The sequence below is a fragment of the Artemia sp. Qi Xiang Cuo genome, chromosome 9 (assembly GCF_049724085.1).
Source record: "Artemia sp. Qi Xiang Cuo chromosome 9, ASM4972408v1, whole genome shotgun sequence".
Taxonomy (NCBI): domain Eukaryota; kingdom Metazoa; phylum Arthropoda; class Branchiopoda; order Anostraca; family Artemiidae; genus Artemia; species Artemia sp. Qi Xiang Cuo.
This window is the reverse complement of record NC_142802.1, coordinates 64,097,195-64,111,407: the sequence shown is the minus strand read 5'-3', so window position 1 is coordinate 64,111,407 and position 14,213 is coordinate 64,097,195. Positions and strand designations below refer to the sequence as shown.

Sequence of the window (14,213 nt, the reverse complement as noted above, 5' to 3'; positions counted from 1 at the left end):
CTGAAATATTCAAACCCCTTGCATTTCAATGAAAGAAATTCAAATGAACTTTGAAAAATCAAGAGAATGTAAATGTAACAAAGTAAACCACGACAAAACACTACTGAAATATTCCAACTCTTGCATTTCAACGAAGGAAATTCTAAATGAACTTTGAGAAATCAAGAGAATGTAACTGTGACAAGGTAAACCACGACAAAACCCTACTGAAATATTCCAACTCTTGCATTTCAATGAAAGAAATTCAAAATGAACTTTGAAAAATCGAGAGAATGTAAGTATGACACGGTAAACCACAACATAACACTACTGAAATAATACAACTCTTGCATTTCAACGAAAGAAATTCAAATGAACTTTGAAAAATCAGACCTTTGGAGGGGGGAGGGGCCGGGGGGAGGGGGTCGTTCTGTGTCTCAATGCACAAAAAAGTATAAAAAATAGGGGAGGGAAGGGGAGGGGAGGAGGGGAGGGGAGGAGGAGGTGGGAGGAGGAGGAGGAGGGATGAGGAGGAGTGGAGGAGGAGGAGGGGAGTAGGGGGGAGGGGAGGAGGAGGGAGGAGATGGAGGGAGAGGGGCCCCTTTGGGGGGCCAAAGGGGGGAGGGGTCCCTTGGGCCCCCGGGGGGGTCTGGGGGAACCTTGAGGGCCGGGGGGGCCCTTTGGGAGCCCAGTGGACCTTTGAGGACCGGTGGCTTCCTTCGGGGTTGGGATAGAGGGATTGGAACCCTTTGGGGTTGGGGTAGGGGGATCGGAAGCCTTTGGGGTTGTGGTAGAGGACCTCACAACACTGTTCAAATGGAACTTGTGTATTATAACGAGCACAGAGTTTGACCCTCAAATTCTCTTCTAACTGTTTCGCCGAAATAATCCCATAACCTGTCTAAAACAGTTTCGCCCAAATAATCCCCAATTGGAAAAGATGGGCCCAATTGGAAAAGATGGGCGTGAGAGGAGGGTTAGTTGCCCTCCAATCACTTTCGACTATTAAAAAGGGCACTAGCCCTTTGAATTTCCAATCGAATGAGCCTTTTTTGAATTTTCTACGACAACGCTTTCTATAAAAAAAACCTTATATGCCCCCAGGGCATAACGCACAACCCTTACCCTGAGGGCTGTGGGGGAGTGTCCTCCTAAAAAAAAGTTTCTATTTGGAAATCAACCTCGCTGAACAAAATAGCTATCTAAAAATTTTGATTGGATGTGTTTGGAGAAAAGATGGGCTTGAGAGTGGGGTTAGTTGCCCTCAAATCACTTTCGACTATTAAAAAGTGCACTAGACCTTTGAATTTCTAATCGAATTAGCCCAATTAGCTCAATAAAAACTTATATACCCCCAGGGCATATCTTATAACCCTTGCCCTGAAGACTGTGGGGGGAGTCTCCTGCTCAAAGGTATAATTTCCTGAACTTTAAACTGCGTGGAACAAAAAGGCTATATCAAAATTTTGATTGGATGAGTTTGGGGAAATGGTGGGCGTGGAAGGGGTGTTAGTTGCTTTCGAATCACTTTCGAATACTAAAAAGGGAACTAGCTCTTTGAATTTCCAATCGAATGAGCCTATTTTGAAGTTTATAAGACAATACACTTTCTTTAAAAACCTTAAATGCCATCAGGGCATAACCTACAACCCTTACCCTGAGGGCTGTGGGGGAGTAACCTCCTCAAAAACATAATTTTAATATGGAAATCTGTCTCTTATCTAATTTTTTTTTTTTTTTTTTTTTTTTTTTTTTCTAGTGCTTTATAATAGTGTCTTATTTGTTTTGTTGGCCCTGTACAAGCTTAGCTTCTTAGGCGTGTTTAAATTTTAAGTTTGTAATTGTATTGTTTTTTTTTGTTTTTGTTTTTTTAGTATTAATAAATTGATTGATTGATTGATTGATTGAAATCAACTACGCTGAACAAAACGGCTATCTCGAAATTTTGATTGGATGTGTTTAGGGAAATGATGGGCGTAGAAGGGGTGTTAGCTGCCTTCAATTCACTTTCGACTATTAAAAAGGGCACAAGCCACTCCGATTTCCAATTGAATGAGCTATTTTCGAAGTTTCTACGACAAGTTCTTCGATACAAAGTTCTCTGGTCTAAAGGAAAAAAAATAATGCATTGTGCCAATATCGTTCTTATATAAATTAAAACCCTTTGCTCTGAGGGTTGTTGGGGAGTGACTGCTAAAAAACATATTTTCTATTTGGAAATCAACTACGCTGAACAAAATGGCTATCTAAAAATTTTGATTGGATATGTTTCGGGAAATGGTGGGCGTCGAAGGGGTGTTAGTTGCCTTCCAATCACTTTCGACTGTTAAATAGGGCACAAGCCACTCCAATTTCCAATCGAATGTGCCCTTTTTGAAGTTTATACGACAAACTCCTTCGGTACAAAGTGCCCTGGTCTAAGACCACGAGAAAAAAAAAAATATATTGTGCCAATATCATTCTTTACTTAGGCAGCGCTATTGCGCTGCCTATGATTAGCATGGAACCTTTCTGGTAGTCTACTCTGTGAGATAAATGGAAGTGATATTATTCACTGTTTACCTTTCTCCTTTGGTCTTTGTCAGTGTCTGCCGGAACATTAAAATACTCAAAGGATTTTGAATAGTTGAAAGTGAATAGATATTTGTACAAAGTTTAACTTTGGAACCTTAAATATTTTCCCAATTTTTACAATAGTTCCGTAACATTACTTTATGTCCCTAAGAAAAAAAAAATTGTTGATAAAAAACAATCAAACACACAGGAAAAAGGCTTTAGCGTTTAATTTTAACGCGGCACCATAGTAAAGAGTGAGCCTAGGGAATCAGGCAACGTAGTCAATCAACTCTGACATCACACCCCAGAAAAATAGATTTCCAGAAAATAATTGTATCTTGAATATATAAGTGTAGTTTTTTTTTTTTAATATTATTGTTTGCTACTGAAAAAACGCGCTGAATATAGCAATTTGCTTTCAAATGAGCTTTTAAACATCTCTCTGTGATGTTTCAGTGTCCCACTAGCAACGGCGAAAAAAATAGACATCACTGCTTCCCATGAGAAACAAGTCACCGTCCTTGTTGTCCTGGTAGGAGAATTCTCTAATTTAAGGCAATTTTATTCATCTTTTAAGTTTTGGTTTTTTCTTTGGTTTTTTGGTTCTTTTCACATTGACTTTCCGCGTTTGTTTTTTGTTGTTGTTTTTTTCTCTTCGGAACTGTCCTTGGATACATCGTTTCGTTTCGCGCTGAAGAAGAGAGGCGTTTGTCCTCTCGAAATATTCGCTTTGTTTTTTCAGTATTTTCATTTGGGCAATAAAAACCCCATTTTTGCTTGTTTTTCTTTCTTTATGTGATTGGGATCCTCAATAGGCTCTTAAAATAGGTTCTTCAAAGGCGGGATGAAGGTTATTTGGTTTGAACCCAATTAACCCTCAATATTCTCAATTGAGATTCTCAATAGGCTCTTCAAAGGCGAGAGGGGGGTTGTTTGGTTTCTCTGCCCTTGCAGAGCACATTTTTGAAAAACCAGACCATACTATTTTGTTTAATCAAGCTAGTCTTATTTCGCATCACAAAGGTATTGTCCAGCACTACAGAGAAGCTGTTGAAATTTATAAATACCAACATTTAGGTCTAGCTTTAAACAGAGATTCCGGTGATTTAAGAATAAATGAGCCATATTTCGGTTTTCTCAAAAGAGAAGCCGATACTTTAGTAATCCCTGAAATAAACCTTGAACCACTTTCCCAGTCATCTAATCAAATACGTGAACAACCTTCTAGGTCTCAAAGGGTGTCTGCAAGAAATGCATTAATTAAAATCCGAAATCAAATGACATAGTTCTCCAACTTATTTAATTGTTGGTTCGTTTTGTTTTTTGAGTGAATGAATTGTTTCCTTTTCTTTGTCAGTTGTTCGCTAGTATCCGTCGATGGCAGTTCATATTTTTTTGGATTTTGTGCAAATCTCGGATATTGGCGAATAACTCACTTTTATGGTTGTTAGGTATTTGGTTTTAATTCTTTTAATTTTTGACTTTTATTGTATTTATTCATCTTTTAAGTTATTGGTTTTTTCTTTGTTTTTTTTGTTCTTTTCACATTGACTTTCCGCGTTTGTTTTTTGTTGTTGTTTTTTTCTCTTCGGCACTTTCCATGGATACATCGTTTCGTTTCGCGTTGAAAAAGAGAGACGTTTGTCCTCTCGAAAAATTCGCTTTGTTTTTTCAGTATTTTCATTTGGCCTATAAAAACCCCATTTTTGCTTCTTTTTCTTTCTTTATGTGTTGTCAGGCCAATGTGGTTCAAGAAATTATCTTATTCCTACGAAAAAAAATTCCTTAAATATATTTCCTGTCACCCGACCACCACTGATATTTCGGCGTTTGGGCCGGCCCCCCGGAAAATTTTCTGCCGGCGCCCTTGACCCGGCACTTTACTTCATGCTCTTATCTAATAAAATGGGGAATTTTGTATTTTTTTGCCAGAAGAAAGATCACGGAAGCGTGTTTATTTTTTTTTTATTTTTTTTTTTTCAGGGGTGATCGTATCGACCCAGCGGTCTTAAATATCGTGAGAGGACTCATTCGAACGAAAATTAAAAGTTCTAGTGCCATTTTCAAGTGACCAAAAAAATTGGAGGGCAACTAGGCCCCCTCCCACGCTCATTTCATCCCCAAAGTCACCTGATCAAAATTTTGAGATAGCAATTTTTTCATCATAGTCAAATAATCTAATAGCTATGTCTTGGAGGATGACTGAATCCCCCACAGCCCCAGGCGGAAAGGGCTGCAAATATGAACTTTGGCCATTGTTTACATATAGTATTGGTTTTTCGTAAGTATAGTATATAGACGTTTTCAAGGGATCAATTTTCTGGTGTGGGGGAATCCGGGGTAGGGGGTTACGTGGGAGGATGTTTCCATGAAGGAATTTTTCATGGGAGAAGGAAATTTTCTAAGAAGGGGATGCCCGATTTCCCAGCATTATTTAAAAAACAATCAGAAATTAAACAGAAAAAGCATGTTTTTTTCAACTGAAAGTAAGGAACCATATTAAAACTCAAAACAAACAGAATTTATTACGTATATGATTAGTGTTGCCCCCTCCTCAACACCTCCCTCTTCAGGCAAAATTTCTTAGCAGTTTTAAAAAAGCGTCTTATTGTTCTAATTAAACGACCCTTATAGTTCTTAAAAAACAAGAAGGGTCGTAAAATTATAAGTAAATCAAGGTGGTATTTTTTTGCCTGTATATTTTCTTATACTAAATTGCCCAACATCCCTTTTTAGGGCTAAAAAACTCGAAGTAACGCTCGGCATTTGCAAAAATTTATTTTTCTATGTATTATGTGTGCTATGTATTAGCATCCTAACCATTTTCCTAGCAAAGTCCTAATACTCCTCCTCAAAATATACTGAAGTTTCAAATTAATACCCTTAGCTGTTTCTAGATATTTTTGATATGTTAGGAGTGTGCAGAGCCTACAAATTAACAGAGCACACTGAAATAAGAAATAAGACTGTAATAACATAATGCTAATTACAAACAACCCGATGGCGTACCACCTGTGCCATCACCGCGGTGGTACGCCATCGAACTGTCTGTATTTATTATCATATTTTTGCAATGGTTTTTTATTTCGACGTTCTATGTGCTAGTATCCTAACCATTCTTCTATCAGTGTCCTAACCATTCTCCTCAACATATACTGAAAATTTCAACTTAACACCCTTAGCTGTTCCCATGGCCGTACGGAAGGGGGGGCAGAGGGTGGCAGCCACCCCCCTTAAAACTTCAAATTTGCACTAGATATGGCTGAAAAAGCAGATGGTTGAAAAAGCAGAGGGTTGAAAAATCAGTTAAAAAAAGGTAGATGGCTAAAAAAGTAGTTGATAAAAGGTAGATGGTTGAAAAAGCTGAAATAAACAACTGGAATAACAGAATAAAAGTCAAACAAGAAGCAATCATCCATAATTTCTTGGAAAGATTTAGCTCTAATCCAAGAAGATTGATTAATGCTAAAGCTTATTGATGATTTTTGGTGATTACTTATTAATAAAGATTTCATAGGTATGATAGAGCTTGCTGGCAATGTAAGCTTTTGTGAACTGCCAACATAACAGTCTAGGGCCTGTTATATCTGTTATACTGCCAATCTAGGGTGGGGGGCAGAATTGGCTGCCCTCCCCCACCCTAGAGAAGAAGCTACGAATGCCCATGACTGTTCCTAGATATTTGTGATATGTTATGATTATGCAGAGCATAAAAATTAGCATAATACACCGAAGTATAATACAATACCAAATTTAATACTCTTTGTCAATGACTAATTAAAAAAAAATTCCACAAAATAAGTTTTTCAAAAGAAAAGTTAAGAACTCCATTAAACCAAAAATGAACAAAAATAGAATCAAATAATCTACCAAACATACAACTACCACAAATCAGTATCAATAAATAAATGAAACCCAAAACAAACAGAAATAAAAATAAATAACAGAGTAAAACTCAAAAACAGCCGAAATTAATATGAGTAGGGTATGAGTATACTTGTATAATTAAATTAGTATGAGTATACTTGTTTTTTTATTTAACCAAATTAGAATCGAAGATGCTCTTTACCTCTTTAATGAAATCCAAAAATGTTCACATAAATTTAGACTTTTGGAGCATAAAACAATTTTAAACAAAACTTTTAGAGTCCCAAAGGCGGATTTACAGCAAAAGGTTGGAGGAGGGGGGGGCAATGTGACAAGGACACCAATAATTTACCAAATTGACCAGTTCACTTAAAAAAAAGAGTTAAAAAGAAAAACAGAATGAGGGCGCCGGATAAATCTTGAGGGACCGGAGTCTATTCCCTCCCACCCAGGATCCACTCCTGTAGATCCCTTCATCACACCTAAAACGATGGAAAACTACTTTAAAATAAGTTGCTTTTTTGATTTATATCAACAAAAGGCGAGTTCATTTTAATGGTAGTAGATGTAGCCTAATTGCTCATAGAAAAATAATTACATATGTCACTCGATTACTATCTAAAAATAGACGTGTATTATTATTCTTCTACCTTTCGGAAGATCAAGTCCATATATGTCCATCCTTTGTCCCTCACTCTTTCCATAAGGAACATCCAAGCTGCATAAATTTGACCTTTTCACTGCATCACTTGCTAAAAAAATAGACACATAAACCCTTGTTCTCAAGTATAATAAGCTACACATCAATGTCAAGTTGTCTTTACGTTGGAACAATCAGAGTTCCTCGTTGATGTCAAAATCATATAATTCTGATTTTTCTTTCAAACAGTTCGTGGTAACAAACTGCAAGTAAAGAGGGACGCGACTCAATAGTAACAAAAACTCTAATAAACGGAAGTTAGATATCAATAGATGTATGGAAATAATTAGATTGTGATGGGATTTTATTTATTTATTTATTTGTATTGTTGTTGTTGTTTATATTCTTATATTTCTTTTTATTTATTTATTTTATAGTCTGTGTATTTCGGCGCAGGTTTGATACACAATCTCCTTAAGTTTTATGAATTTTTCTAACTCAGGCTCTGGGGATATTTACTCCCTTGATGGGCGTTTGCTTCAATTGTAAAGTAACCCATTAGATGCTTTGAGTATTGTTAATAACTCTATTGGTCAAATTAAAAGAAATTCCGTAAATATTTCCCAATCAGGTACTACTGAGTATGTTTCCGATTTAAAGAGGGCTACTAGATGAGATGATCATTTTTCGGTCCTTCAACTCAATACTCAGGGTCTATATTCATCGATTGATCAGCTGAGGGAAATAGGGTGGTCTAGTAATGTATATTTTGATGTTCTTCCCTATACTGTTCGAAGGGATTTGTCAAGGAATGTTGAAGGGGTTTTTGAATCCCAGTTTATTGAAATAAAATTACAAAATAACGTTTCGATAATTAGTAATGTTTATAGATCTCCCAGTGAATCCGTCCCTTCTTTTCTTCACGTCCTTGCTGAGGTTTTGGATTTAATAGGCAGACTTCCATGTGAACTTTTAATAATGGGAGACTAACTTAAATCTAATTGACATGGCTTCATCTACTACGGTGAATTTTCTCTCAGATATGCTCGCTGCTGGCGTTCCACCAACAACCCGTATTCCGACAGGTGTAACTGATACGTCAGTGTCTTTAATTGATAATTTTTTTTCGTCTCTTTATTTGGTTCGGAATTCTGTTGTAGTGAGTAATATTTCAGACCATTTTTCCTGTACTTTCCAGTTTTAACCTTGAAAAAACATGGAGTAGGGACACTCCAGCATCTACTTCAGCCTCTTTTAGGTTTGGTCTGAATGAATTGATCCGCCTTAGATCCCATTTAGCTGAGAAGACATGGAATATTTTTGGTGAGGAAAAGTATTTTGTTCAAAGTTTGATTCCTTCTATGAGTTAGTGAAAGAATCTATTTTTGACGTATGTGCTCTGTTCCCCTCTACTTCAAGGTGAAAAAGATCTATTCCTCTTAACCCATGGATGACCCCTGGTCTTCTAAAGAGTTGGAAAAGAAAAAATAGTCTTTGGAAAGCTTTTAAGTCACCAAAGCCATCTTTGAAAGCTGAACGTCTTCTTCGATTCAAACTCTACAGGAATGGTTTTAATTCTTTATGCCGGAAGGCCAAATCCCTTTATTATTCAAAAAATTCTCGGATTGTGGGAAACATTTGAAAAACTTGGCAAGTGATCAATTCCGTCCTCAAGCTTTCTTCTCTGGCTCCTTCTATCCCTCCAAGTCTTGCAGTCAGTGATGTGGTTGTTGAGGTTGTTCCATATATTCAAGAAGCATTTACATCATATTTTGCCAATATTGGGAAAACCACTGCTTCTTCAGTCAGGTCTTCACAGTCACAACCAGATTACAAATCCTATCTTGGTCCGCCTTGTCACAAATCGATGGTTTTATATCCTGCTTCCGATGTTCCAGTAGCCAGGACTGTAAATAGCTTGAAAGGTTCTTCGTCGTCTGGCCCTTACTGTATTCCAGCTATGGTATTTAAGTTCATTCTTCCTTCAATTATTTATCCATTGACGAAGCTTATAAATCTCTCTTTTGAAAAAGAGATTGTCCCTAGTTCTCTTAAGCGAACTAGAGTAATTGTTTTACATAAAGGTGGACCAAGAAATGATCCAGCCAATTATCGTCTTATATCTTTGCTGTCTGTTTTTACAAAAATTTTTAAAAGACCACGCTTTCCCGTCTACTTGCTTTTTTAGAGGCTACAAGATTTTTTTTCATGATTTTCAGTTTGGCTTCCGAGCTGAGCATTCTACGGAGCATGCATGTGTAACTCTTTGAAATTTTCTCCACACAGCGCTTGACTCTGGTTTAATTCCCGCTGCTATATTCCTAGATGTCCGTAAGGCTTTTGATTCTTTAACTCATGATATTCTGCTGTATAAGCTATCACACAATGGTGTAAGAGGAAAGGCTCTTGTTTAGTTTGATTTCATTTGTCAGGTAGAACTATCTCCGTAGATTCCCTTTCCCGCTTTTTGTCTGAAGTTGAGTTTGGTGTTCCATGGACTGTTTCTGTTTTTGATTTATGTTAATAACCTTATAGTTGTGGTTAAGAAACAAAAACCTACAGTTTGCAGTCACCTATGTCATCCTGAATCTTTCAATGCTAAAAAAAATTCATCGTTTTCGCAGGATGTGGACACTCTCGTTGCTTTTGCCGATGACAGTACCATTGGTACACTAGTAGGAACTGAGTCTCAGATGATTCCCAAATTATTTGACCTTTTTGAGAGAGTCGTTCTTTGGTTTGATGCAAATTGCCTTGCCCTAAATGTTACTAAGTCAAGTTTTTTAATTTTTTCCCGTATTTCTCTGGCGTGTCCTGAGTTACCTAGTATCCAGCTTTCAATGGGCTCTCTAAGTAGACCTATGTCCGATTTCTTGGTATTCTTCTCGATGAAAACCTTTCATTCAAGCATCATATTGGACTAATTAATATGAAGATCTCAAGCAATCTTGGAATTTTGACGAAGCTAAAACACATTTTTCTTGGATCAGTTTTAAAAATTCTGTTCCATTGCTTAGTTTAGTCCTACGTCTCTTATTGCCCTACAATATGGATGTCAACTTTCTCTTCTTTTTTGAAACCACTTTCTAAGTTATATGATAAGGCAAGAAGGTTTATATAAGAAACAAATTGTTCTTCAACTAACCCAACTAGCCCATTACTTGATTTGCAGTCTCTCTACATTCTTTCGTGTGCGTCTCTTACTTTTCTTCAACTTCATGGTGATGTTCCCACAGTCCTTCAAACTACTCCTTCTTTCGTCACTGATAGGTCTACGCATCATCTTCGCAATTCAAGGAGTATTAATATTTTATTTACTATATCGGTTAGGTCTGACTTTAATCTATTAACTGTTTGTCATATCGTTTGGGATAGCCTACCTGAGTCAGCTCAAGAATGTCACTCGTTTGGTAGTTTCAGAAAATTTTAAGAAATTTTTTAATGTCTTGGTTTTTTATGTTTATATATATATATATATATATATATATATATATATATATATATATATATATATATATATATATATATATATATATATATATATATATATATATATATATATATATATATATATATATATATATATATATATATATATATATATTATATTTTATTATTATTAATTCTTTTTTTAGGGGGGAGGAGGGTGGCCTTAGCCTGGGTTAAAATGTTTTTTGTGAGGGGTGTTGAGTTTGTCTAGTATTTTTTGTATCTTGGTTTCAAATATATATTTGGAATTTGGTTTAATTCATTAGATAGTCCTAAATCTTCTTTTTTTCTGGTGGTGGGGGGTCTCTTAAAATCCATTTTTGTTTGGGTCTCTTAAATATCATTTTTTTTTCTTTGTTTTGTTTTGTGTGTGTGTCTGTGTGTGTGTTGAGTCTTTGAAAGGTTGAAATGGATTATATTCAAAATACTTGTCTTCTCTTTTTTCCTGGCCATAGAGCCTTACGGGGGGATTCTATGCTAAAATGTTTTTGTTGTAAATTCATTGGATGTATAAATTGATTGATTGATAGATTTATTGATGCTGATCCCAAATATAAACGATTCATTCAGTTTTGTTTTACTCAACAAAGGCTATGAGCCGGAAAGAAATTGAATGATTTTCAATAAAAAGAGGGAACCCCCCGTAAAAGTTAATAAACATTAATGAAAATCACACCATCAGATTCAGTGTATTAGATAACCCTATTGTAGAAATTTCAAGCACCCATCTGCATAAATGTTAAATTTTGTATTTTTTTGCTAGAAGTCGATCACGGATGCGTGTATTTTTTTTTTTTTTTATTTTTTTTTTTTTTTTTGGGTTTTGGGTTTTTTGTGTTGGTAATTGTACCAAACTAATGATCCCAGAAGATCAGGAGAGGACTCATTTGAGCGGAAATCAAAAGTTGGTGTGCCCTTTTTAATTACGCCGTTGGAGATAACATGACCCCCACAGCTCAAGGGGAAATGTTTTAATTATAAAATTTGCTGATTGTTTACATCTAGTATTTGTTATTGGAAAGTATGCGTAGATTTTTCGGATGAAGGGGAGGATGAATTTTTTAAATAAAGTTCATATTCCTAAAAAATCATAATACTAAAAATTTTACTATATATACAATTTTCAGTTTCTTATTAAAAATTACCATAGGTTTAGACAAAAATAAGATTTTTTAGCGATATGAAACAACTCGGCCTTTCAAAATCAAGCACATTCAGCGCTATTTAATGCATAGATTTTTAGTATGTTATGTAGATTTTTAGTATATTATAGATATTTTAGTTTAGTATGTATATTTAGTATAGATTTTAGTATGTTCATAGATTTTTAGAGAGCCAAACTCTACGTTTGGTTTTAAAAAGTTAAATTTAAATGCAAATTTGTTTAGATTGGATGTAACGCCACCCTCCTGACACGTACAAAACACATTCCATTTTCCGTGCAAATGGCGCAGCGTATGCCAAGATACTACGATTATATCCTCCGACTGCCAAAAGAAACCCCATGTCGCATCGCCTACAATTTCAACGCTGTGGTCGCTGGGTGAAAGCAGCCACGGTGGTGTCTAAGAATCAGATGGTCTGATAGTCTTCAGTAGTTCATAAGCAAGAGTTCGTAAGTAAGAATAAGGTTTGAAGATACAAGTGCGGCTGCTCAAGACCGGGTGTCCCGGAGCAGGATGGTGTCTTCTCTCTCGATGCTGGCGCCAAGTTGAAAGGAGAATTAAGTCAAAGGGGTTTTGACAGCAACAATTCTGAAAACTTTTCTTTTGTGCTTGAGTAACTATTGTCCTGCAGGATGGATGTCAGTTGAGAACAATAATATGCGCATGTTCTTATGTTATGTGTTTTAAATTAACCAAACTCGTCTTGGTTCATGAAACGGGCTAACGTTCAAACTCAAAAGCAGCACAATGGATTGGTTATATCAAATGAATTTGGAAGATGGAAGACTAATTGCTACACGGATAGCTGGTCTCCCATAGAATCAAAAATCAAGCATGCCTACTATTCTTGATAATCAGTCGGTCGTCAGGAGTATCATCAAAAATCAACTAAAGCTGAAAAAAAAATATAGTTGGCAAAAAAAAACGTGCTATTCAGTAGCTAATTAAAACATACCTTCTCTAACAATTTTCATGTGATGGGCTACAATTTCTTCAGCAGATCCACGTGGAGACCATCTGCTTGGAGAATATTCGTGATCCAGATCCATCTTTATACAAAAGAGAGACAGTTATTAATGCACAATTTAAATGATGTAATTCATCATTCAATTTTTAGACCCTTACTGATTCCCGTACTGAAGAAAGTCATATAATTACCTATCTGCGTAGCTACAGGTAACTTAAAAATATACAATCAAAAATCAGGCTTGACTCAATACTGACTGATGGAAGTTCAATTCAGCGATAGCTTGACCAAAAAAGCTACCAGGCGTATGCAGCCTACTTCCTGGTTTTCGAGGAATGACAAGGGGGAGATACCTTGGTAAGGAATTTTTAGGAGAAAAACATTAAGATATTTAGGTCCATAAAGAACATCTCCTTCCCTGTATACTCATGGGAAGTCGATATTACCATGTTGGCGAATTAAACCACTGCTTATTGATGACTAAATGTCCTTATTTTATATTAATTAAAAAAAACTTTCCGAAAAATAAGTTTTACAAAGAAAAGTAAAGGCCATTTTAAACTTAAGCTCAGGAGATACAAATACCTGTTAAATTTAAAACTCAAAACTACCATAAATTACTATTAAACAATAAATGAAACCCAAAACGACCAGAAATTAAATAAACAATCATAGCAAAAAAAGTACAACATGTAATAATATAAATGAATAAATAGATCTTAAAGCGAGTAATGCTTAGATTGAATATGAAAATCAAGCTTAAAACGAAAAAAATATTTTGCTATTGAAGTATAAATGAAACTTAAAACGAACAGAAATTAAATAACAACCAATGCGAACAAACATACAATATATATTAATGTAAATGAATAAATAAATCTTAAAACGAGTGAAACGTAAATTGAATATGCAAATCAAGTTTAAATCGAATAAAAATAACTACAAACAAGAGTTTGGGTATAGCCTCACTGCAGAAGCCTAAAACCTACTGCGTCATTGGCGCTTTACTGAAAAGAATTCTTTCATTAAGATTTTAGGGAATAAATATCAGCATATGTATATTAAATTGACAATGCACATTTTTTTCCGTAAACTCATTTGAATTTTTTTTTTCAGTGAAGTACAAATTATGTTCTGGCTTTTAGAAAGCATAGGGGTTTTGAACCCTACTCATATTAATTTATGCTCGTTTTGAGTTTGACTCTAATATTTATTTTAATATTTATTCATTTTGGGTTTCATTTATTTATTTATACTAATTTGGGGTAATTGTATGCTTGGTAGATTATATGATAGTCCGGACGCCAGGTGTTGAAAGTGTGAATCATACCACTTCGGAATGGGACTGCTACGAGAATTAGCCTACCCTCCACCCTCTAAATTGACCATGCGGATTCAAAAATACCAATGGCACTTGCTTGCGAGTGGTGGAACACTCCGAAACTTGACATTTTATTATATTTTGGTGTTTCATGCAAGAAAATGCATGTTCCACAAAGTTTCAGGTGCAGTTTTCCGCTCAAATACAAATGCCTAGAAGCCATAGAAT

General features: G+C 35.6%; 1 protein-coding gene across 1 annotated transcript in view; it reads right to left on the bottom strand.

The window, feature by feature from the left end:
• Positions 1 to 7,020: 7,020 nt before the first annotated feature.
• Positions 7,021 to 14,213, bottom strand: part of LOC148948929 (kynurenine formamidase-like) — a 62,165-nt gene continuing 54,972 nt past the window's right edge. The window contains exons 2-3 of the mRNA XM_089095059.1: positions 12,653 to 12,746; positions 7,021 to 7,154 (exon numbers count right to left, since the gene is read on the bottom strand). Of these exons, the coding sequence (XP_088951185.1) occupies positions 7,021 to 7,154; positions 12,653 to 12,746 (228 nt within the window). The remainder of the gene's footprint in view (positions 7,155 to 12,652; positions 12,747 to 14,213) is intronic.